The sequence below is a fragment of the Lycorma delicatula genome, chromosome 1, assembly GCF_047948215.1.
Source record: "Lycorma delicatula isolate Av1 chromosome 1, ASM4794821v1, whole genome shotgun sequence".
In the NCBI taxonomy this organism is placed as follows: domain Eukaryota; kingdom Metazoa; phylum Arthropoda; class Insecta; order Hemiptera; family Fulgoridae; genus Lycorma; species Lycorma delicatula.
Window position 1 is genome coordinate 47,672,492 of NC_134455.1, and position 24,925 is coordinate 47,697,416.

At 31.1% G+C, this 24,925-nt stretch overlaps 1 protein-coding gene and 1 long non-coding RNA gene across 2 annotated transcripts in view; one reads left to right on the forward strand and one right to left on the reverse strand.

Annotated features, from left to right (window-relative positions):
• CtsK1 (C1 family peptidase 26-29-p) overlaps nucleotides 1–24,925 on the forward strand; it is a 95,172-nt gene that overhangs the window by 52,606 nt on the left and 17,641 nt on the right. The window contains exons 5-8 of the mRNA XM_075354466.1: nucleotides 1,617–1,773; nucleotides 9,760–9,958; nucleotides 12,496–12,725; nucleotides 18,666–18,766. Coding sequence (XP_075210581.1) covers nucleotides 1,617–1,773; nucleotides 9,760–9,958; nucleotides 12,496–12,725; nucleotides 18,666–18,766 — 687 coding nt within the window. The remainder of the gene's footprint in view (nucleotides 1–1,616; nucleotides 1,774–9,759; nucleotides 9,959–12,495; nucleotides 12,726–18,665; nucleotides 18,767–24,925) is intronic.
• Nucleotides 10,647–24,925, reverse strand: part of LOC142317944 (uncharacterized) — a 36,322-nt gene continuing 22,043 nt past the window's right edge. The window contains exon 4 of the long non-coding RNA XR_012754775.1: nucleotides 10,647–11,212. This is a non-coding gene — a long non-coding RNA (uncharacterized LOC142317944). The remainder of the gene's footprint in view (nucleotides 11,213–24,925) is intronic.

The following is a 24,925-nucleotide window of genomic DNA, read 5'->3' on the forward strand; positions in this document are numbered from 1 at the left end:
AAAGCCATTCTTTTCTAATGAAATTCTGTCCCTAATATCCCAATCACACAAAAAACAAAAGTATTTTGTGTAGCCAAGCTGCAGACCAAGAATTAATGCAATTACCTTCAAATTACCACAAATATTGCATTCATACACTACATATTGAAGCTTTTCCAATATAAATTTAAAGTTTTCATATGTTTCTTTCATACTAACAGAGTGAGCCATAGGTACTGATGGGAATTTATTGCCAGTGTGCAGAAGCATAGCTTTTAAACTAACTTTAGAGGAATCAGTGAACAAGTGCCATTCTGTTTGGTGTCATTACAAAGTGTCTGCATAAGAGAAGAAATGTCATTACAAAACACTAAGCCATTTTCTTCAGAAAAATAGTCTTTAAATTCAGAATGATGATTACAATAAGTGCATATCTTTGTATTCTTTTGAAGAAAATTCATCCTTTTAGCCAGGAAGCAAGCATTTCAGACTGTTTTTTGGATAACTTTGAATCTTGTTTGAGATCGTTAAGATTTTCTTGAGTCAGTAAATGAGGCTCAAATGAACTGCTTTGTTCAAAAAAAAGTTGTATCACCAGAATCTGGTTTTTTTCTTCCTTATTTCCATCAAGATTCAGAGCTCTCTTCATTTAATGTCACATGTACTGGAGGCTATGATGTGGGCAATCCTCTGCAGTGTGGAACTGGTCTCATTGCAGATTGCAAGTTAGGGTACCCTACTGTACATTTTGATTTTGACGTAATCTTTTTAAGCAGAAATAACAGTCAGAATAGTGATCTTTGAGTTCCCTCCAAATCATAGGGATAGCAAATGACATGTGGCGTGTGCAATTTTTCCATGCAGTGAGAAGTCTAGAACACAATAAACAACAAATATGTGGGGCCCAGGCCCTTGTTTTTTCCTGAGTTTACACCCAAAATTAAGTTCATAACATTTTTTTACTAATGGAGTAAGGTTTTGCCTTTGGGACTTGACCGTCACTTCACCACATACATAACAAAAATTGTTAGGATGATTTAAACAAACTCTAGGCATTTTGTAACTAACAACTAATCAAAAGAAATAAAGTCATAAATATGTAATGCACAATAAATCAGACACACAAAGCACTCACAATGACCTGTTTACTGGTTCACTATTATCTCACAACTGGCATCGCTCTGATGAATGTGTGCTACACTAGATCATGATTGTTCATGTATATACATGTCTGAACCTGCACAGCAATAGCAACGCTACTCTTTGAGTTAGCTCATTTGGTTCGATTATATTTACAATGCTTTAAGAGCTTTTACTTAACAATGGACAAAAAACTGTTTTAAAATATTTAAAAAAATAAAAATAACAAAAACTGTGGGCGATGGAAAATTTCCAAATAAATATTTGAAAACAGGTTAAAAAACGGCATAAAATACACCTATTGCTACTTGTGAGACAAAAATCATGTTGATCAAATTTCATGTTGATTAAAAATCATGTTGATTAAATTTCCCAGACTTGTATCTTGTCAGTAACATTTTTAAAAAGTTGTAGCTATTACAAATGCTCTACCAGAGATATGTTTTTTAATGGATATTCCAGTCTAGGTGTCATCATTAATTACATATTGTTTACAGAAATCTGCAAATAGTGAAGAGAAAGTTGCTATACCCATTATGTATGAAATGAAAGGATATAACACTCTATTTGGATCACATTTTGATCACTACTACATAAGGTACAAATGGTTCTCTACAGAAAAGCCAGACCAATCTGTATTTACTCTTCCTGAAAGTGAGTAAACTTATTAATATGTATAATTTCTACTTGCATGCCATGATTCACCAAAACAGTCCTACAAGATATTACTTCAAGTAATCTACTATAAATTACATAAATTAAAATTTCAGTTAATAGTTGTCTAAATTTATATATTTTGTTTGTATTATTAGCAGATGAGATAAAATATGGATATTGTATATGGGAGTATCTGATGCTATTGTCACTAATATTACAATTTAAAATAATTGTTACTCTTAAGTTTTAAATTTTATCTGGAAATTAAGTAATTATACTCCAAAATGCCATTATAAAAATAACCAGTTATTGTATTTCCTAACCCACGGGATTAGTGGTAAACACATCATCTCAAGAAAATTCTTTAACAGCTGATTTTTGAAGTCAAAAGTTCTAGGTAAAGGTAAGTTACCTTTACCATTAAAGTATAGAAAAAGATTTAATCCTTTAAAAGATTTAAGCCTTTAAAAATAGTTAGCTGTATTTAACTTAACATTTAGATTTAAGACAATTATTGAAAAAAATACAAAATTATTGGAGTTCATTTTTTCTTATTTATATATGATTTAACACTCTGCAAGTGTAACAAATGAAGAGGATCACAATCTCTTTGTTGTTCCGTTCACATCATTAAGCCATTTATGTAGTTCAGAACTTTAGTTATTTCAAGTGCTTTAACTGTAATGACCTCTAGATTCGTATTCACTTTTTGGTCTGACAAATCATCCCTAGCTGCGGAATAACAGATTGTACAATTTCAACATCAGTCATCCTCCCCTACTAAAGGGCATTTGTATGGGGGTGTGTGTATGTGTTCGTTCCCCTTCGCTTAGCTCTGGAATGTACTGATAACTAGCGGAAAATCCCAATTCGTTAGTACATGTCTCATGCTGGTCAGGTGTGTACTTGTTATATTATTATATATCGATATAGTGCAAAATATATATTAATATATTTTTTTATTTATGTGATCATATCACTAGCAGAAAATCCTGATTTGTTAGTATCAATTTCTACTTTCATTATATCAATTTTCATCATTCAAAAAAAATATTTTTACACAAGAAGTAATCAATTTTGGACACCTAATAATCCCATTCTGAGACACCGCCCGCCAGGGCAACCCTCCCGAAGGGCGTGCCTACGGTACACCTCTGCAGCTAGCATAATACTTATAGGAATATCATTGTCTTCTTGAACCCATTTTCTAGATCAGTAACCAATAATTCTTGGCTGAATAAAATAAATAATATAGATTCCTTTACATGCAGAATATTTTCGAGCATTTTCCTTGGTAAAAGTATGAATATTTTCTATTTTATGGTCATCGTTCTCCATACATTTTGACCACCAATTTGCTATGGTCACACTGTTTACATTATGCCACACAATTCGATCACTGTACTTAACTGTTTTTAATGTAAGTGCCCTCCTCTATGAATCATGAGACCTTGCCGTTGGTGAGGGGGCTTGAGTGCTCAGGGATACAGAGTAGCTGGACTGAAGGTGCAACCATATCGGAGAGGTATCTGTTGAGAGAGAGACTAAGGAATGATTCCTGAAAGAGGGCAGCAGCTCTTTCAGTAGTTGTTAAGGGCGTGAGTCAGAATGACTTAAACGGCCATATCAACATCACTCAGTCCTCTGAGTACTGCGCAGCTGAAAGCAATGGAAAACTACAGCTGCTTTTTTTCCAAGAAAATGTGGCTCTCTGCGTTTTCATATAGCAATGATGGAGGCGCCTTCCTTGGTAAAATATTCCGGAGGTAAACTAGTCCCCCGTTCGGATCTCCGGGGAATACGAAGGAAGGGGTCACCAGAAAATTAAAAAATAACATTCTACGAGTCGGAGCGTGGAATGTTAGAAGTTTAAAAAAGGTTGGTAGGCTAGAAAATTTAAAAAGGGAATGGATAGGATAAATGTGGATGTAGTAGGAATTAGTGAGGTTCGGTGAGAAGAGGAAGGCGACTTTTGGTCAGGTGATTTTAGAATAATTAACTCAGCTTCAAATAATGGGCAGGCAGGAGTAGGTTTCATAATGAACAAGAAGATAGGGAAGAGAATAGAGTATTTCAAAACGCATAGCGATAGAATCATTGTAATAAGGATAAAATCAAAACCTAAACCGACAACGATTGTTAACGTCTATATGCCTACAAGCGCCCATGATGATGATGAGGCAGAGTGTGTATACGAAGATATTGATGAAGCAACTAAACACGTAAAGGGAGATGAAAATTTAATAATAGTTGGAGATTGGAATGCAAGCATTGGAAAAGGCAAGGAAGGAAATATTTGGGTGAATACGGGCTGAGCAAAAGGAATGAAAGAGGGGACCGACTTATAGAGTTTTGCACGAAGTATAATTTAGTAATTGCCAACACCCAATTTAAAAATCATAATAGAAGAATATACACTTGGAAAAAGCCAGGCGATACTACAAGGTATCAGATAGATTATATCATGGTTAAGCAAAGATTTAGAAATCAACTCGTTGACTGCAAAACTTACCCTGGAGCAGACATTGATAGCGATCATAATTTGGTGATAATGAAATGTAGATTGGTGTTTAAAATCCTGAAGAAAAGGTGTCAGATGAATCGGTGGAATTTAGAGAAGCTTGAGGAAGAGGAGGTAAAGAAGATTTTTGAGGAGGACATCGCAAGAGGTCTGAGTAAAAAAGATAAGGTAGAAAATGTAGAAGAAGAATGGGAGAATGCTAAAAAGGAAATTCTTAAATCAGCAGAAGCAAACTTAGGCGGAATAAAGAGAACTTGTAGAAAACCTTGGGTTTCAGACAATATATTGCAGCTGATGGATGAACGTAGAAAATATAAGAATGCTAGTGATGAAGAAAGTAAAAGGAACTATCGGCAATTAAGAAATGCTATAAACAGGAAGTGCAAACTGGTGAAAGAAGAGTGGATTAAAGAAAAGTGTACAGAAGTGGAAAGAGAAATGAACATTGGTAAAATAGACAGAGCATACAGGAAAGTTAAGGAAAATTTTGGGGTACATAAGTTAAAATCTAATAATGTGTTAAACAAAGATGGTACACCAATATATAATACGAAAGGTAAAGTTGATAGATGGGTGGAATATATTGAAGAGTAATACGGAGGAAATGAATTAGAAAATAGTGTTATAGAGGAAGAAGAGGAAGTTGAGGAGGATGAAATGGGAGAAACAGTACTGAGATCTGAATTTAAGAGAGCATTAAAAGATTTAAATGACAGAAAGGCTCCTGGAATAGACGGAATACCTGTAGAATTACTGCGCAGTGCAGGTGAGGAAGCGATTGATAGATTATACAAACTGGTATGTAATATTTATGAAAAAGGGGAATTTCCGTCAGACTTCAAAAAAAGTGTTATAGTCATGATACCAAAGAATCAGATAATACCAAAGGGCAGATAAATGTGAAGAATACAGAACAATTAGTTTAACTAGTCATGCATCAAAAATCTTAACTAGAATTCTATACAGAAGAATTGAGAGGAGAGTGGAAGAAGTGTTAGGATAAGACCAATTTGGTTTCAGGAAAAGTATAGGGACAAGGGAAGCAATTTTAGGCCTCAGATTAATAGTAGAAGGAAGATTAAAGAAAAACAAACCAACATACTGGCATTTATAGGCCTAGAAAAGGCATTCGTTAACGTAGACTGGAATAAAATGTTCAGCATTTTAAAAAAATTATCGTTCAAATACAGAGATAGAAGAACAATTGCTAACATGTACAGGAACCAAACAGCAACAGTAATAATTGAAGAACATAAGAAAGAAGCCGTAATAAGAAAGGGAGTCCGACAAGGATGTTCCCTATCTCCGTTACTTTTTAATCTTTACATGGAACTAGCAGTTAATGATGTTAAAGAACAATTTAGATTCGGAGTAACAGTACAAGGTGAAAATATAAAGATGCTACGATTTGCTGATGATATAGTAATTCTAGCCGAGAGTAAAAAGGATTTAGAAGAAACAATGAATGGTATAGATGAAGTCCTACTCAAGAACTATCGCATGAAAATAAACAAGAAGAAAACAAAAGTAATGAAAAGTTATGGAGGTAGAAGAATTTAGTTATTTGGGAAGTAAAATTACTAAAGATGGACGAAGCAGGAGCGATATAAAATGCCGAATAGCACAAGCTAAATGAGCCTTCAGTAAGAAATATAATTTGTTTACATCAAAAATTAATTTAAATGTCAGGAAAAGATTTTTGAAAGTGTATGTTTGGAGTGTCGCTTTATATGGAAGTGAAACTTTGACAATCGGAGTATCTGAGAAGAAAAGATTAGAAGCTTTTGAAATGTGGTGCTATAGGAGAATGTTAAAAATCAGATGGGTGGATAAAGTGACAAATGAAGAGGTGTTGCGGCAAATAGATGAAGAAAGAAGGATTTGGAAAAATATAGCTAAAAGAAGAGACAGACTTATAGGCCACATACTAAGGCATCCTGGAATAGTCGCTTTAATATTGGAAGGACAGGTAGAAGGAAAAAATTGTGTAGGCAGGCCACATTTGGAATATGTAAAACAAATTGTTAGGGATGTAGGATGTAGGGGATATGCCGAAATGACACGACTAGCATTAGATAGGGAATCTTGGAGAGCTGCATCAAACCAGTCAAATGACTGAAGACAAAAAAAAATGTAAGTGCTTTCAAAAATCTGGAACTTACAATTCTGAGTTTATAATAGCTATTATAAACTCTAGTAAACAATATGCTTTAAAGATTTGAATTATTCCTTGATCCAGTGGCTGGATAACAAAGTTATATTTTTAAATAAAAACATAGTTATAATACTACCATATTTTAATAATCAATGGCTGCTGGGGCATCTGTTGAATGAGAGTTTCCTTCACTTATTTGGCTTGTGCTGTGACAAATCTTCTGTCAATAACCATTCACTAGATATATTAAAGTCATCACCACTGTTGATTTGTGAATGAGGTTTCACAATATTGTCACTTATACTGCTTACTAAATAATTTAATGTGAACAAAACCTTTAAAAAAAATGTTTAAATAGGATTTTTAAAGAAAGATCCAAAAACATTAAATGCAGATGTAAACAGTTTACAAATTTGACAAAACTGCACTTGTAGTTTAACTATGACTGTTGAATATGAGACTGTTTTTAAGTTTGTGGGTGCATCGCATCCTGTATTTTTACCGGATATGAATCACATGTCAGCATTTCTAATGAAATAAAATCAGATTATAAAATATGTATTGTATTGAACGCTGTCATGCAGTAACGTAATTTAAAAAGGAAGTGCAGATAAGGAATAAGATTAAGTCAACCTAAATTTTTGATATCGTTATATATTTTTGTCTTCCTGGTTACTTAGTATAGCTGCTTGTAGTTCTACAAAGCTAAATATATAATTTTATTTATTTATTCTTTCAATTTATTACTAAATACATTTATACATAGTTAAAATGTGTTTCTATATACCTGCTAAAAAATATAATTTTTTTATCTGATACAGTTCCTTTTTTAGGGGACATCCTTCTATCTGTATTATTTTGAACCACGTTATAGCAGAGTAATACTGTTCTTACTTTGTCACCAGATAAATTAAACAGATTTTTAGATCCTTACATATTTTAGAGACACAGTTTCAATGTACCTACACTATCCATTGCATGAAGATGCAGTAATTGCTAATCCACCACTGTGTGAACCTTCTTGTTCTTATGTGTTTTGTTTTTTTTTTTTGGAAGCTTAAACCCATTGCTTGAGAATCACAATAGGTCTTCTCTATTCACCTGAGATTGTGAATTGCCTTTAGATTGACTTTTTCTTTCCTTCCACTTTTCATCCAGAGAATTACCCTTATTCAAGGAGAGACAATTATCCATGTCCTGCTTCCATATTTGAAGCTGTTTGAAAGTGAACCCAGGATGTGTAAACCTAAATTCTACTTTATATATTAGAGAATAAATACAGTCTGGTTAATGTTTATTTTATCATAACGATACCTTGAAACATGACCACCTTCTTGTACCTTTTAATTTATAGCAGAAATCCCTTCCTTATATTTCTCACATGCAGTAGAAAATCTTTCGAAATACTTACACGTTCCTTTCAAAACTTATTGTGATACAATGATTTAAGTTTTTCTGCAATGATAAAAACTTTATGGAAATAGGATGCTTCTCTTGCACCTTTCAAATTCTTTTAGGAAAATCTGATTCAAAATGTTTCAAATTCACATCCAATTTTTCCATCAAAACGATTTTTTACAGTTGCCTCCAATTCTGATGTCTTATCATTACTGGACTATCAACATTATGTACCATTAAATGTTTTACTTTGCTCTATTGAGTTAGCTTGCACTTAATATTTAAGAGATTATATTTGATTGAAGATAGATATATTTTTAGAGCCATTTTTTAAATGTTTCTTTAATTTCACTTTGCAGATCAGATTTTAAACTTTTAGTATCACTGCGAGCTTCATCAATAGCATTGTTTATAAAATTCTACATTCAGTTGTAGTATTTATTATGCAGTACATTTAATTTACTAAGGTATAAACAAAGCACAAATGTTATTGAATTTAATATAGATAATCTCTGATGGTTCTTTCCACCATAGAGTTAAACATATCTGCTACCACATAAAAAAGATATTGTTAAGTTTAGTATATTTTATAAAATAAAAGTTTTTATTAATTTAGGCTGAATATAACATGGCAGAAAACATGCAATTACTTTATAGCTATTTTTACTGTATAAAAGTTATTACATCAATTACATGATTTTGTTTTTCAACTGAAGAACACAAAATAGTCAAGTCTACTAAAGAAAATTAAAAATTAATTATAAATATTTTACAAACACATAAGAAAGAACTTATGAGGTAACATTAACATTATAATAAAGTTAAACAAAACTTGACTATAAATTTAATTTTTGTATGCTTTTCATTCTATTTTTTTTAATTCAGGTATTTTATTTTCCATTGATATTTCATTTTCTTTAATGTAGCAGTTTGGTGAAATCTCCATAATAACTGCCAGTCCCACCTATTCAGCTTCTTTGGCTTTTATAATGTCCATTTTTTGAGGATATCAATTGTATTGTACATTATATCATTTTCTAGTCAAGATTCACACTCTTCCTTTGTAGCGCCTTTTAAAAGATTGTTTTTATTTTGAGCATAAATGGAATTTTCTTTTTAAAATTCTGTATTTCATAGCATAAGTAGTGTCTTCTCTTTTTTACCTTTTCATCATCTGTTTGTTTCCAACCCCTTGTATTTTCTGATATTTTTAGTTTAATGCAAAATAGTATTTTCTTTAAATAGGCATCTGTTGAAAATTATATGATTTTATTAAATGTTATGTTAGTAAATACAGCATTTTTAAAGATTGGTAACTGAATCTCATTGATGTACCATGTTCAAATCCCAATCACACTTGTTATTTATTATGCACTGCAAAATTCTCACATCATATTTTCTTCCCATACTTCAAGCTTATGTAGTGAATTAATAACCTCTAAAATAATATATTTATGTAAACAACATTAGCCAGTGTTATTTGTTGTTATACTTGTTTTCAATATAAGAGTGAAGAAGTGAGTCAGAAGAAATTAAATATAAAAGAATTAAATCCAAATAAAATAGCCTAAATACTCCTTGGATTTTTTTTTAACTGTGGTTAAAAAAAACACATTCATAGATGTCAAATTAAAGGATGATGGTTAGAAAGGATCTTCTATTAATTATTTATGTTTTTATTAATATATAATTTAACTGAATTCATATCTCAGGCGTTAGTTATTCTATTGAACAATCTTTCAATCAAGTCTTTTATTGAATTTACTTCTAATTTTTAGTATTATACTTTTAATTTTATTACATATGACAAATTATTAAGAAAGATATTTCTTAAATAGTTGTTTTTAAATGTTCATAAAACTGAAATATTTACATATCAGTAAAATATTGCTCATGAATAATTTTTCAGGTATGACCTGTCAATCATTTCCTGGTCCTGGTAGTCAATATACTTATACTTTTAATCCAATGAAGGAATTCATTCATAATGATGTTAAGCATATTGATTGTGCTTGGGATGAATTTCAAAAATATCACAACAGAACAAAAGACTACAAATCAGCTAAAGAACATGATTTACGTAAACATGTTTTCCATCAGAATTTCAGGTGATGCCTAATTTTCTCTGTTTACTCTTTGTGTGTGTGTGTGTGTGTGTGTGTGTGTGTGTGTGTGTGTGTGTGTGCAGTTTAGTAACAGTAATCCATTCTAAAACCTATAGGTTATTTTCAAATTCTGCAACAAAGTATCGTATTGTACAATGACAAAGAATTGAGTATCGTACTTTATCCTGTAATAACTCTATTGCTTGATATTAACACCACTATGTTAATTAATACTTAGCTTCAGGTGATGACTTGTGTAACAGAGAGTGCCATCCTCTATGCTGCAAGCAATTCAATAAATGCAAATAAAATTTGTAAAATGCCTGCTTTTTCTGCAGTTTCTTTTAAACTTTGAAAAGTTCGGTTTTTGTTTATGAAGGTTTGCCAATAATATACTCAAAAGATGAAAACGAATGGTTAACTTTTACTACTGAAATACATTAACCAAAATTTGGAAAAAATATTTTTTATTGAGCATGTACTCAAAACATGTCTTTTACCATAACTGTTCCTTTTGAATGTTTAAAGTTTAAGTTTAATTTTTTCCTCTTTAAATAATAAATAATCAAAATTGATAAATGAAATAAATATATTTGAGAAAAATGTCTGATCTTTAATAAAAACCATTCTTTTAAATGTTATGAAACATATTTATGAAAGACAGAAATTTTTTAAAATTGTATCAAGGCAATGCACAAATCTGATAGTAGATTATAAGTGGGTTTACACTCTGAATGGTTAGTTGGAAAATGTTAATGAATATATCTTAAGTGAATAAAATAGTTAAATTCTGTTATAGTCTATTCTGGTATCTAAAATGTTTCATTACATATACAGTATTATGACATAAAATGTATCTCATTATTCACTAGTGCATACTAGTTCAATAAAAACATCCTTTAAATAAAAAATTTTTCTACAGAAACTTTTATTTTATTAAAATATGATATTAGGCCTTCAAATATCATTAAAGCTGAACCTTAATTACAAAATAAATTATAAAACTTAGGTCATTAAATGTTTGCTTGAAGTTGCGACTACACCCTTTTAGTGCACCTATAACAAAAAGACTAAACATTTTACTATGTAAATATCAATATACCACTCGCAATAGGCCAGTCTCAACCACAGCAGGTTGGATTTGGGTGAGACTGACATGAGCTTACTCTGCACAAACCCAGTGTCACTCTCCTGTATAACCAGCCCCAATTTTTTTTCAAAACTTCAGACTTTTTTCTAATGTTAATTCACGTTCACCTAAAAAAAAAAACAAATTCAAAAGCTGCACGAGATTGTTCATTTAAGTGAAATATCACGTAGACAACTAGAGCAAACATGATATTAGAGTATAATGGTTGCTACAGTTGTAAATGTTGGAATTATCCTTTCCCACAATTGTCCTAGTTTTTAGACATGAATCTTTTCTGAGTAAACTTTCCTCATATACTTACAAAAATAATCAGGATGTAATATCTGGACATCACAGTAGCCCTTGATCTCCATTCTCTTCTATCTATCTTATAATTGAATCTCATAATGCATCACAGACATGATTACTCTAATGGAATGAAAAAGATGAATCCATTTTCTGCTTTAATAATGCCTAGCTATGGAACAACAAAGCATATTATTCTGTTAATGTTGTCTTTTGAAATGGATGGTCTCTGTTGCAATTTCCCAGTTAAAACACTTTATTTATTTTTAAAATATTTAGCCACTGGATGAATAATCTCATTTGAAGATATGTACATAATTTTCATGGAATATTATATAATTTTCAAATGTTGGTGGATAAATTTCAAATACATTTTGGTGATAATGTTTTTATGACCACTTTCAAACAAATAGAATGCATGTATCATTTTATTAATCTTTAAAACCTATTAGTTCTTTTGTAAGTAATCTTATTGTTATAACAGTAACTGAAATTTCACACATTGAGTCAAATTTTCAGATAGTGAGAATCATTGCATTGCATTTCAAGATGCATCATTGCAGCTTGTGAGAAAACGGAATCGGTAAGAATCAATGTAATGGTTACCTTTTGATAGAAACATCTATTAACATATAGATCAAGAAATTATTCAAAGTAAAGACCATTGGTGGTATCATGAAAATATAGAAGCCAGTAAGTAGCCTGTACCAGTAAAGGAATGGTATAATTTAATTATATTTTTAACAATAGTGTAAAAAAGTAGTTAATGAACTGACCCCAATTTGTAAGCTTGAAGGCTTGGTCATATGTCATGAGAATGAAAAAGAATTCTTTACCACTGCAATTCTTTCTTTGAGTACTTCTGATATTTTATTTAAGTGAGCTCAAAGACAGAACCCATCATAATCAAGTAGGGTGTTTGTTTTTATCAGTTGTAAACATAAGTGGATTACCCTGTTATATTAAACCTGTTTGTTCAGCATGGTAAGTCAAAGAATGTATCTTCTGTATTGTTAACTGTTGTAATCTCTAAACCGTTTTGACAACTTAACTTGATATGAGATAAACTCAGAATTCTATTAATTTGTTATTATCCTTTTTACAGATTTATCCAGTCTAAGAACAGAGCAAACTTAAGCTACCGATTAGCAGTAAACCACTTGGCAGACAGAACAAGTGATGAACTAAAGGTTTTACGAGGCAGAAGGCCATCCAAAGTAGCTTATAATGGTGGATCACCATTTCCTTACTCTTCACAGTTTTTAGCAAAGTATGCTAAAGAATTACCTGATGATCTTGATTGGAGATTATTTGGTGCAGTTACTCCAGTTAAAGGTAAAAATAAATTTGTTAATGAGTTAGTTAATATTTTAATAATGTAGCTCTAAGGTTAATTTTAAGTGAAATCAAGATTTACATTCCATCAAATATAAGACTTATTTTTAGTTTATTATTCACTTAAATATACTATTTCAGAACTTGAATATTTTAAGACAATGCTCTGAAAAAAACTCCAAATTTCAGAGATTGTTTCTAGAATCACTTAACCTTATGAAATGCTTCTGTAAAGTTCCTCAATGAGTTATAAAAACATAGTGCAAATGGGATTTTAGAATTATGCTGTTTATTTATAATTTCTATTGCCTTTAATTATCATGTGGCCTTTAATAATTATCACAATACTTCTGCAAATTCTGAATTTTCCTCTCTGCAGAAGACTTCTTCTTGAAGTATCTGTAAAAAATTTGTTCTGACTTTCTTTCACAAAATGTCATCTGTTCATTTTTGATTTCATTTCCAAGAACAAGTAAAAGCTTTGGGATGTCCAGGTGTAATATCCTCAAAAACTTATTCTTAAGGGTTAAAAGTCAAAATATAATAGCCAGTTGAAGTTGCATTGCAGGTCTAATTTTTATGGCACGCATCTTCTTTAAATTGTGATTTACATCACAGTATAATTAAATATCCATTATTTGATCAAGAGGAATAAATTCCTGGTGCAGAGCCCTTCAATATTGAATAAAAAGAATTATTTGCCCTTTGAACTTCTCAACCATTAATTCTTTAAGTTATTGTCAGTTTTTCATTATGAACAATAGTTATTTTGTCTTAAAAATCATAGCCATAATCCCTGCTCACATTATCTAATCCAAAGATGGAAATAGAACTATAATTTGCTTTTTCTTAAAGCTTCTGGCACATGTTGTTAAGGCACTGCTTATTCTAATAAGGTGAAGGAAAACTTAATAATGATGAAAAGAACTTTCAAATTGTCAGTAAGGTTTATAAACAATAAACAGCAGATTCCATCATTATTTAGATGGTCAACAAACTTCACAAACATTTTGCAATAATTTTTTTTTTTAAATCATCTGAATTTCTTCTGGAGTGCCTGAATCAATATTTTACCAACCCTTACAGATAGTAAGATATATTTGTACAGCTTATCGAGGTTTTAACTTGACTAAGTGTTTTGGGTAGTTAATTCCCAAATAGTTTTCAGTTGTCAATTTCCTGAATTGCATACAACGCACAACATATGGGGCATTGTTTTAGTCATTGGCGAAGTCTTCACATGCTAATAAAAAATTGTGTTCTTCACATACTAAAAATAAACAAAAGCCTGTGTGTAATATACGTTGTTTTGTACACAATACAGAACCTCGACTTCTGTTTGTATTGATCTGAATTGGCATGTTTAAATTATATTTTACAGTCAGCTGATTGAGATGCTCTACAATTTTAGTTAAGCAGAATGTTAAGATAGGTTGCACTGAAGCCATGAAATCAAATTAAGAATGGGCATCAGAGCCTAAGCTAATGCAAAATATATTATTTCAAAATACTACAGTATTAAGTCTGATGAATTTACTTTACTTTTATATGAATTTGAATACTAGATAATGGATACCGGTGCTCTTTGAAGGTTGTGTTTCAATTAACCACACTTCTTAGGAATGGTCGACCTGGGACTGTACAAGACTACACTTCATTTACATTCATACACATCATCCTCAATCATCCTGTGAAGTAATACCGTAAGGTGATTATGAAGGCTAAACAGAAAAAGAAAAATGAATTTACTTTAATGCAATTTGAAGTATGTCTGCAAATCTATTCTTGACCAAATAAATATGAAATTTTGCTCTTATCGGATGTGTAACCAGAACAAATGATTGTGCATATGCACAAATTAAGAAACCCATCCAATACATCTGATCAGGTTTCTCCTTTCATATAGTCAACTGAAAAATGGAAATTTTCTTACTTCTTTTCTTAGAATTTCATAGTTTAGTTATTTATTTTTGAACTTATTTTTTGCTGTATACCATAATATTGTTTTCTGTTATGTATCATTAAATTCTGTTTCTTAAAGTATTTTCCATTAAATTCAAAACCTTTCTTGTTCTGTTTTGTTTGTTCTACCAACTAACATTAACACTTTTAGTGTTGTCCAAATTCTGTTTCTTACATCATTTACAGCTAAATAACAGGAAAAAACTTACTAACTTTTGATCCTTGTCTATTTTACACTTTCTTAAGTTATTAGAACAGCTTATTCACATGTTCATAATATTCTTATTATAGATAAAGATATTGAAATGAAAATATATTTACATTTTTTATTTTAATAAAAAGAGTATTTCAATTTATGTTGCAATAAATTCTCTAAATTGAATCTTAGTTAATTGATTTATAAAAATAAAATATATGACTGAACATTAGCACCAGTTTTTTGTACCATACCAATAAAAGCATTTCGCACTCATTTAATTCAGATATTTTCATAACATTGAATTTAAGGAAATAATGTTTGGTGTAAATGACACCTTTAGGGGTTTATGAATTCAATACACTATCTGGTTATATAATCTTCTTTTTTTTTTAATATGGTGGGTTTACTTACAACATAAATTTATAAATCATTGCTCAGTATATTGAAAAAAATCCAATATGTAAAGGAGTTTCTGTAATAAAAAAGAAAGAGAACTCAGTAGCAAGGTGATTAGTGTTTAATTTTTGGTACTGAAAAACAGTCTTGTTTGATAAAAAAATCTATAAATGTAGTTGAAATTTTTAAAAGCAGGTTTTATGAGATTCAGAACATGCAATATTATTAAATACATTTAATGTATTATTATTATCATCATCAACCGTCATCCATCATTATTTATTGTATTATATCTGTATTATTTCATGTATTAAATGGTAAAGTGATCCACAAAACTGAATGCGTTTTTTTTTTTTTAAGTAGCTTATGTGTTCACGGAAAACCAGGAGGGATTCAGGCATAAATAAAAACAATATAAATATAGATAAAAGTATGATTTCTGGGATTAAAAGGCAAACCTTTTTTACTGAATTTATATCTCTTTTATATCAATTTTAAAGAAATTATGACATTTTAAATCCAAAAAAATATATAAAGAAAAATCTAATTTTCAGTTTCTTACTTCACCTATTGTATGTAAGAATGCCTTATTTAAAACTATCACATTTAAAAACAACACAGAATACTTACTATATGTGAATTTTTTTCTTGCATTATGAGATCGCACTTTATACATATTTATTTTTTTATTCTAAGATTTTTTTTAAAACTCAAAAAATGCAGCTTTGTCACTATTTTATAGTCAGCATTTTTCAACTTGGGGGTCATGGTGATATGAAGGGGCTCCAAAATTAGCCTTAAACTTTTCACATTAACTATAATGAAATAATTTTATGAGAAAAAAGATCATTTATTATAAAAATTTTACTTACATTTATAAGTGCACATGTAAAGAAAATAGATTAATAAGATGGTTACGTTTGTTTTTCATTTAAAAATTTCTCTTTACGTGTGTGGATGTATGTTAGAAATACACAAAAGCAAATTATTTTCAGCTGATAAAAGATGATTCCTTTATTTAGTTTTCAGCACAATCATAGACAAAAAGCCTTTTTTCAGAAAGGTAAGATGTGCCAAAAGGGATTAATATTTACAATGCTTCTGTGACTAAATTTCCATATTCACTTCAACAACCAAGCCAGAATGTATTTAAATTTTCAGATGTGAATTTTTGTTGTAACATTTTATCAGCAGACATTTATGAGCTGGTCGTGAATCTCAACTGGTTACTTAGCAGCTGCAATAGTGTTTTCACTAAATGGATTCAGTTCCCATCTCTTTGAGAAATCATTTTTATATTTTGGGAAATACTCTGCAAACTGAATTTTTAGCTCACGCAAATGCATCTTCATGCTATCCAAACTGTGGTGAATAATAGTGCCTTCTTCATTCAAATTTTTTTTAATATAATCGTGAGTAGAAACATCAAAATTGTTGCTTTGAAGGCTTATAATTCAAATAATAAGCTTCTTAATGAAAGCATGATCTTTGTCTGTCATTTATAAAATGTTTTTATCACGTCTTTGTAAATTCACATTCAAGTCGTTTAAGTGTGAAAATTCATCAGCTAAGTATGCCAACAGCAACTGGGTATACTCATTATTTTGTAAAAAAACATTGAAAATGGTGTTTGTTTATCGTGGAAAAATATAATTAATTCATCTCGCAATTCCAAAAGCCAGGTAAACACTTTCCCCTGCAATAACCATCTGACTTCTGTATGAAAAAGTTTTTTTTTCACCAATTTCATTCTTTTCATGGAAATGAAAAAAAAAAAAAGTTACTTTTATTGCAATAAAAATAGCCTTTTTTTTTATTGCAGTAGACTAGACTATAGCCTACAGCGATTGCAATAGGCTATTGCAAATAGCCTGTTCTGTAATGGTTGACTTTTAATAAAATAACCACTTTTACAACTTTACAAAGAATTTGTTTCAGATATTCCAGCATACTTTTTTGTGGCAAGAGCAGGTATGTGAAGGAAGCAGTGTGTCGTGTCCATTTAAGATGATCTTTTAATTTTTTTTAGGAATCTCACTGTTCTTTCCTGATATCACCTTTGCATCATCACTACATGCTGCAGTACATTTTGTCCAGCCTATGTTATAGTTTTTAGTAGCTTCATAAAAATCATCAAAAAAACATTGTCCTGTTGCATGACTAGGTATTGATTCGCAAAAAAAAAAACATATTTTCTTTGGTTAATCTGTTCCTGCACATTCTTATCTCACAAAACATAAGAACTGAGAAATGTTTGCCACATCTGTTAATTCATCAAATTGAATACTAGAATGTTACTTAAACTCACTTAAAGATGCATGCTTTGCATTCAAAACTTAACTGAGTTCTGCAATCCCTTACGCTTATTATACTACTGAAAGCACAACAAGTTTAAACATGACACTCTCTCAATAAATATTATGCAAGCAGACTAATTACAAGGAGCATGTACACATCAAGCTGGAAACTGTAAATTGCTCATGTTTTTACACTTCATACATACATTTTCAAACCCATCACTATCAACACAACTAAATAGTTTTAACTAAATTTCATTGGGTTGGCGTTAGGGGGTCGTGAAATATTCATATATTTTACTTTTTGGGAATCGTGGAATAAAAAGGTTGAGAATCACTGTATTATAGCTATCTGGATATAAAAATTCAGTTACTGAAATATTTCTGATAGCCTTTAAAAATAAATAAGTCATGTTTAACTAAATTTAATTTTTTCTATATGTGCTGTCCCTTACGACAGAATGGTGGTCTTTCACCTGGAAATTTCTGGGTTTGAATTCTAGTAAGGCTTGAAGATAGTTTTCAATCAGTAGAAAATTTATTTATCATTACAAAAAATACTAGCACACATAAATATAATTGGAGAACTGTAAAAGCTACAAAAATAATTGTAAAATATAATCTAAATTAGATAGATTGTTTTTTATGAAAATTGGACAGTTGGGTCAGTACAGATCAAACTAAGGAATAAATACATCAAGAATTTGTTTTTTTTTTATATATTACATCACATTGATACACATAAACAAAGATTCAGAAAAGCATCTCAATTTTTTTAAAAGCTTTTTACATTTTTGTTTTTGGAAGAGAAAAATAAATATACCAATATATTAACAACATCAAAAAGATTTAAGTTATACCTAAGCCTTTTTTTTTTTTTTTACACATAAAAGTATTGAAAATTAGTTTTTTACCATTTTTAATCAATTTAATCATATTTAATATCATTAATCTTTAAAACCAATTACTGGTTTTCTCTGATATTTTAATCAGCGAAAAGCCACTTCCTAAATATTAATTCTTATTTATTGTAGGGAGTACTGAGACAGAACACTAGGTGACAGGAATGATATTTTCTGATTTCAGATCAGTCTGTCTGTGGATCATGCTGGAGTTTTGGTACTACAGGAACAGTAGAAGGAGCTTACTTTGTTAAAACTGGTCATCTTGTTCGTCTTTCTCAACAGGTAATTAATAATTGTAATAAATATAAATTTGCATTGTCTAAAATATTTACTTTTTTCAGATTTTAATACCATATTTGATATATTCATGGTAAACTCATGAATTTTTTTATTGAGTTTATTGACTTATTTTATTTTTTTTCCTTTAATATGAGGTCATTCAGTAATTAAACAGACAAAAAGCTATATAGCAAAAATGGTTTATTAAATTAATACATTTTTTTTGCCTACTTTTCCACGTAATCCCCACCAGTTTCTCTGCATTTGTCCCATCGTTTTACAAATCTTCTTATCCCCTCAGCAAAGAATTCTTTACCTTGATCTGGAAGCCAATTTTGTACTTTTTTCTTTACCTCTTTATTGTTGTTGAACTTGATGCCACATGTAACTTGATGCTGATGAAAGCTTCTTTCATCAGACCAAACAGATAAAAATCCGAAGCGGCAAATTCAGGTCTGTAAAGAGGATGAAGTAGGAGTTCCCAGCCCACTTTGACAATAATTTCCAGCATCAGTTGTGCCGTATGATGTCGAGCGTTGTCCTGAAGAAGAAACACTCCTTTCCTCTGCGATCCCGGACATTTCCTCTTCAATGCAGGCTTGACTTCAAATAAATAATCACACCTCCAAATAATCACAGAAAATCAGACCATGCAAACTCCAAAAGATGGTTAATATGACCTTACCAGCCAATGGTTGTGTTTTGAATTTCTTACAGATAGACGATTCAAGGTGTTTTTACTACATTCTTTGATGCTTGGAATCTGACTCAAAATGATGTATCCAAGTTTCATCACAGGTTAAAATCCTATCCAAAAATGTGTCATCTTCATTATTGAAACTATTTTCGAGTTTGTTGCAAATGCAAAATCTCTCAGCTTTGTGATGAACAGTAAGCTTTCTGGAAACCCAGCTTGCACAAGTCTTACGGCAGTTCAGTTTGTTTTCAACGATGGAATGAGTTGTGTCAACACTTACTCTACATTTTTCAGCAACTTGTTCAACTGTAAGTTATCGGTCTTCTTGGATTTGTGAATCAATACGAGAATCTAACGCTGAGGTCGACACTGTTACTGGACGCCTGGAGCGGTGCTCATCAGTCACACTTTTGCAGCCACTTTTAAACTTTTCCACCCAAGCGTAAAAACTCGCATGGTTCATGCAACTACTGCTGTATTGTTTGTTCATCTGAGATAATATTTCTGATGGTTGTACACTTTCCAAAAGTAAAAATCGGATCACAGAACGCTGTTCTTCAAAAGAATTTTCTTCAAGCAAACACACCATTGTAACTAAGATTTTAGAGGTTATGTTTACGTAAATATTTATTGAACTGCCGACTCTTCGCAAGGTTGCCAACTAACACTTACAAAAGTTTCAATTGCCTGCATTAATCATTTCCGTCACTAAAAAGTTTTGTCTGTTTAATTATTAGATGACCCTTGTAATACCAGTTCTCTTGACAGTTTGTTTTGATGGTGATTTTTGTTTACATATTATTAAACAGTGAAGGAATGCTGAAAAACACGAGGTGCAACAATAAAGTAATGAGACTGATTTTTCTTTGCAAGATGTGGCAACCCTGCAGCTTGCATAAGCACACCATCTTTGACCTTGGTCTATAAGCTACCTCTAGTCCAAGCAGCACATTGATGCAACTACTCAGTCGTGAGTTGTGCTGTAATAAGTGAACATGTGTTTGTGTCTCTAGTCACAGAAATGAAACCGCGAAATATTGTGCAACGGTATGCCGTTTCTTTTTGGGTTAAATTGGGTGAAAACACGACCACAACTTATGGTAAGCTTCAGAAGGCTTTTGGAGAGGAGGTTATGTCAAGAGCTCAAGTTTTTCGGTGGCATAAAATTTTTAGTGAAGGCAGATCGAATGTTGAAGATGAAGACCGCAGTGGACGACCATCAACCTCACGGACAGATGTCAACTCTAACAGGCTGCTTGAAATCATATGATCTGATCGAAGATTATCCGTGAAAATGATTGCAGAAGAACTCAACATCAATCGAGAAATGGTTCGTCTAATGTTAACTGAATATGAGAAAGATTTATGCAAAAATGGTCTCCAAAAATCTCACACAAGAACAGCAAGAAACACGGAAAAATGTGGCAGGCGATCTGTTAGAACAAACGGAAATCAATCCAGATTTTTTGAGCAGTGTTATCACTGGTGATGAAGGTTGGTTTTTTCAATACGATCCAGAGACAAAACGCCAAAGTTTGCAATGGTGCTTAAAGGAATCACCCAGACCAAAAAAGGCTCCCATGTCAAAGTCAAAAGTGAAATGCATGCTTGTGTGCTTCTTCGATTCCAAGGGAATTGTTCATAAGAGTGGGTACCTCCTGGACAAACAGTTAACCAATATTTCTACAAAGAAATTTTAGAAAGACTTCGTAAACGAGTTCTTCGTGTCCATGCCAACATTGCTGATAATTGGATTCTGCATCACGATATGGATTCTGCACCATCCCATACTGCTCTGTCAGTACAGCAATTTTTAACCTCAAAACAAATTTCAGTACTACCACAGCCACCTTATTCACCAGATATCGCTCTGTGCGACTGTTTTCTATATCCAAGAGTCAAAATGGCGGTCAAGCGACACCATTTTCAAAGAACACAAGATGTCCAAAAAGCTGTGACGAGGGTCTTGGAGGATATTACAGAAGATGAGTTCCAGAAATCTTACCATCAATGGCAGAAGCGCTGGAATAAGTATGTGCAATCAGAGGGGAACTACTTTGAAGGAGACAACACTAAACATGACTAAAACGGTAAGCAACATTTTTTTTCACATCAGTCTCATTACTTGTATATTGTCACACCTTGTATATCACTTTTATCAGTTGCACATATAGGACATATTAAAAATCTTAAATCACTGTTCTATCAGTTATAAGGCATTTCCACATTTTTCCCTGCAATAACTACATTTCTTCTGTGCTCAATCATTGTTGTCAGTGTCTGTTATGGCCAGACTTTACAGAAACACCATATTGCTTTGCTGATGTAATCAAATAATAGTTATGTTATTGTTGGCTAGTATCACTTCATTTTCAAGTGAAGTCTGTTATTGGCGGTAAAAAATTATGGAGATAGTATTGTAATTTACAGGGCTAATGCTACAAAAGAGAACGTCAGTTAAAGGGAAAACAATTTTCCCATCAAAACATTCTCAAAATTCACCGATTGACTGTCAGAAGCATAGTAGGGCAAGTTAATATTTTTAGAGAAATAGGAAAATCTTAACTAAGTAAGATGGCTACAAGAGCGGTTCTGAAACAACTCACTGAGGAACAGGTGCAAAGATATGTTAAAATTATCCAAGTTCATTTGGAGAAGAGAGATGACATTTTGAACCATGTCTTTACAATTGTGGAGTTGTAGGTCTACCAGTATGATCCTGAAAGAAAGCAATGAAGTGCACACGGAAGACTGCCAGTTCAAATCAAGAGTGGAAATAATGCTACTGGTTTTTTTTTCTTTAAAGAGTCTTTCAATACAGTTTCTTATTGACTAACTTCACAGTGAATCAGGACTACTATGTGAAAATATTAGATGAAAATAGCATACTTTTCCCCTGCAACTTACGGGTCTGACTGCATTATGACAATGCACCACTTTCATAGTCGTATCTGAGAGAGAGTTTTTAGCAAAAAACTAATCACTATCTTGGAACATACACCCTTTTCACCAACTATTGCCTCATGGTGACTTTCTTTAATAAAAAATAAAGGAAACACTAAAAGGAAAATGGAATTGATAACATCAAGAGTAATACAACAGCAGCATTGAACATGATTTTACAAAGCTGTTTTAAAAAATGCACGAGAGACTGGAATCCTGTATACAGCTTTCCAAAGTGGTTAGAGGTTACTGTGAAGAAATAAGGTGTGTAGAAATCTTTCTGCAATGAGTTTATAAATTTTATATAAGACCTTTAGCGAGCTCCTTAAGTTTAAATGTCATAGGTAAGACTTCAAAAAATACACTGCTTGGAACCAGCAATCATTAGAAAATTCCTCCTTCTTTAACAACTTTCTAATAATTTTTTTCAATTTCATTTTTCATTCAGTCCAACTGAAAAATAATTAATCTATCTTATACTAACCCTTTGCAGTGAATGTCTACAAACTGTAAAGGTTCCAGTTTATTGTATATAAATGGATGTCATATCCAAAAGTCAGCTACATTTAATTTTTATTTTCATGATGTACATTTAGGTGTATGTTAGCCTTTTTATTTTCAAATTAGAATAATAATTATTGTTTCACAATATTGCAGTTGTACAAAATTATTTTATCGTTAAATCTTTTTACATTTTGTGAATTTATTACTGTATGTCTTAACCCCTATGTTAACCATAGAAAATTGGCAAAAGACCATGATGTGTAAACAGATTTGAAGAAGGGTTGTTTGTGAAACCAAGATTTACAAAAATAAAGATCCAAATCAATTTTAGGACTTAGGCTCCTATTTAATATAATACCCAAAGATTCTTTCAGTTCTGCCTTTTTACATCCCTCCAACCATAGCAGTCAGATTTTTTTTTTTTGAAGAGTAATAGGTTATATAATTTTTTATACATATGCTGTTCATGTGTTCTATTACAATAATAATATATTCATTTGTAAAAAGAAAGTTGAAAAAAGTAATTATGAAAATAGGACAACACAAAAGGAAAAGGAATGCTTTTGGTTTAAAAGCTCTCTATTACACAGATTATTTGCCTAGCAGTAAACCAGAAGAATAAATGCAATCTTAGTTGGTGCCTGACAGTTGACAGAAGACTTAATATTTTTTTTTTTGTTTTTAAAAAACATTAGTATAGATACAGTGTACAAAAATATATAAAATGTGGCAACAATTCAGTAATACTCATTTCTTCGCTGTCTTATTTTTCTCTACCTGTTACAAGCACCTGCATAATGAATTCAACACATAATTTAAAAATTTAAGAAGTTAGCAGTTGTTAAAATAGCAGGGAAAACTATCAAACTAATATGTTATTTTGAATTACTTTAAAAAAAAAAAATTGTTTGCATATAATTTTTAGGAACATGAAAAATGTTTAATATGTACTTTGTTGCAGAAAGTAATTTCAAAATAGGACATAAAAAATTAAAACAATGAAAAGGTTTTTTTAGATGATTAATTCACCATATAAGCTTGAAGCTTATTCATGGGATTATGAAATGGAATTTTTTTTAGTTATGAAAAATGCCATGGCCTTCAGATGAAAGGTCGAGATGCTACCACTCCACCACAGAAATTATTTATTTTGCTGCTAAAATGTACTTAACTAAACTATTTTTCTACCTTGAATAATATATATATATATAGTTATGAAAAAATACATACAAGTTTTGGTGACTAGAAATTGATGTAAGATAAATGAAATGATTTCTAAATTCCATTGCTTTAATTTTAGCTAACTTGTACGAAATGTTAAAAATAATTTATTCTTATACAGTGGAACCTCAATAATTTGTCACGTCTAGAACTGAATGTGTGATTGATATGCAGAAATCTATGAATTAAATATTAAATCAACAAAAATAAATCCAATAATTATAACGTAGGTGTATTGGGGACACATTCCTGATGTTTATTTTTTCTTTTTAGTCTAATCCTATTTTATTATGGATTACTATTTATTTTTTACAAACAAGAAAACGCACATTGGATTTAAATTATGAAAATCTAATAGTTCTTAGAGATGTCATCATGGTCTGATGTTTGTGATGCAAACCATTGTTTAGGGTGAAGAAAAAAATAATCACTGGGAGGTAAGTCAGGGCTACAGGGTGGAGATTTTGAAGAGTGAAGATTTTTCAACAAAATTTTTCCAGTGGCCTCATTTTTGGGTTTGTTATATGTGGCCATGCATTATCATGCAAAAACAACACAGAATATCACCCCATGTCATTTGTTTTTTATAGCTCTAACATTTTTAAACATTTCGTTTTACATATTGGCAATCACAGTAATTCTCAAGTCAAATTCAACAAGCAAGACACTTTTTATCCCAAAAAATAGTAGCCATAACTTTCTTTACAAAAGATTCTTGTTTAAACTTCTTCAAACTAGGAGAATGAATGCTGCATTGACTACTGTTTTGTCTCTATGTTGGAATAATAATCATGTTG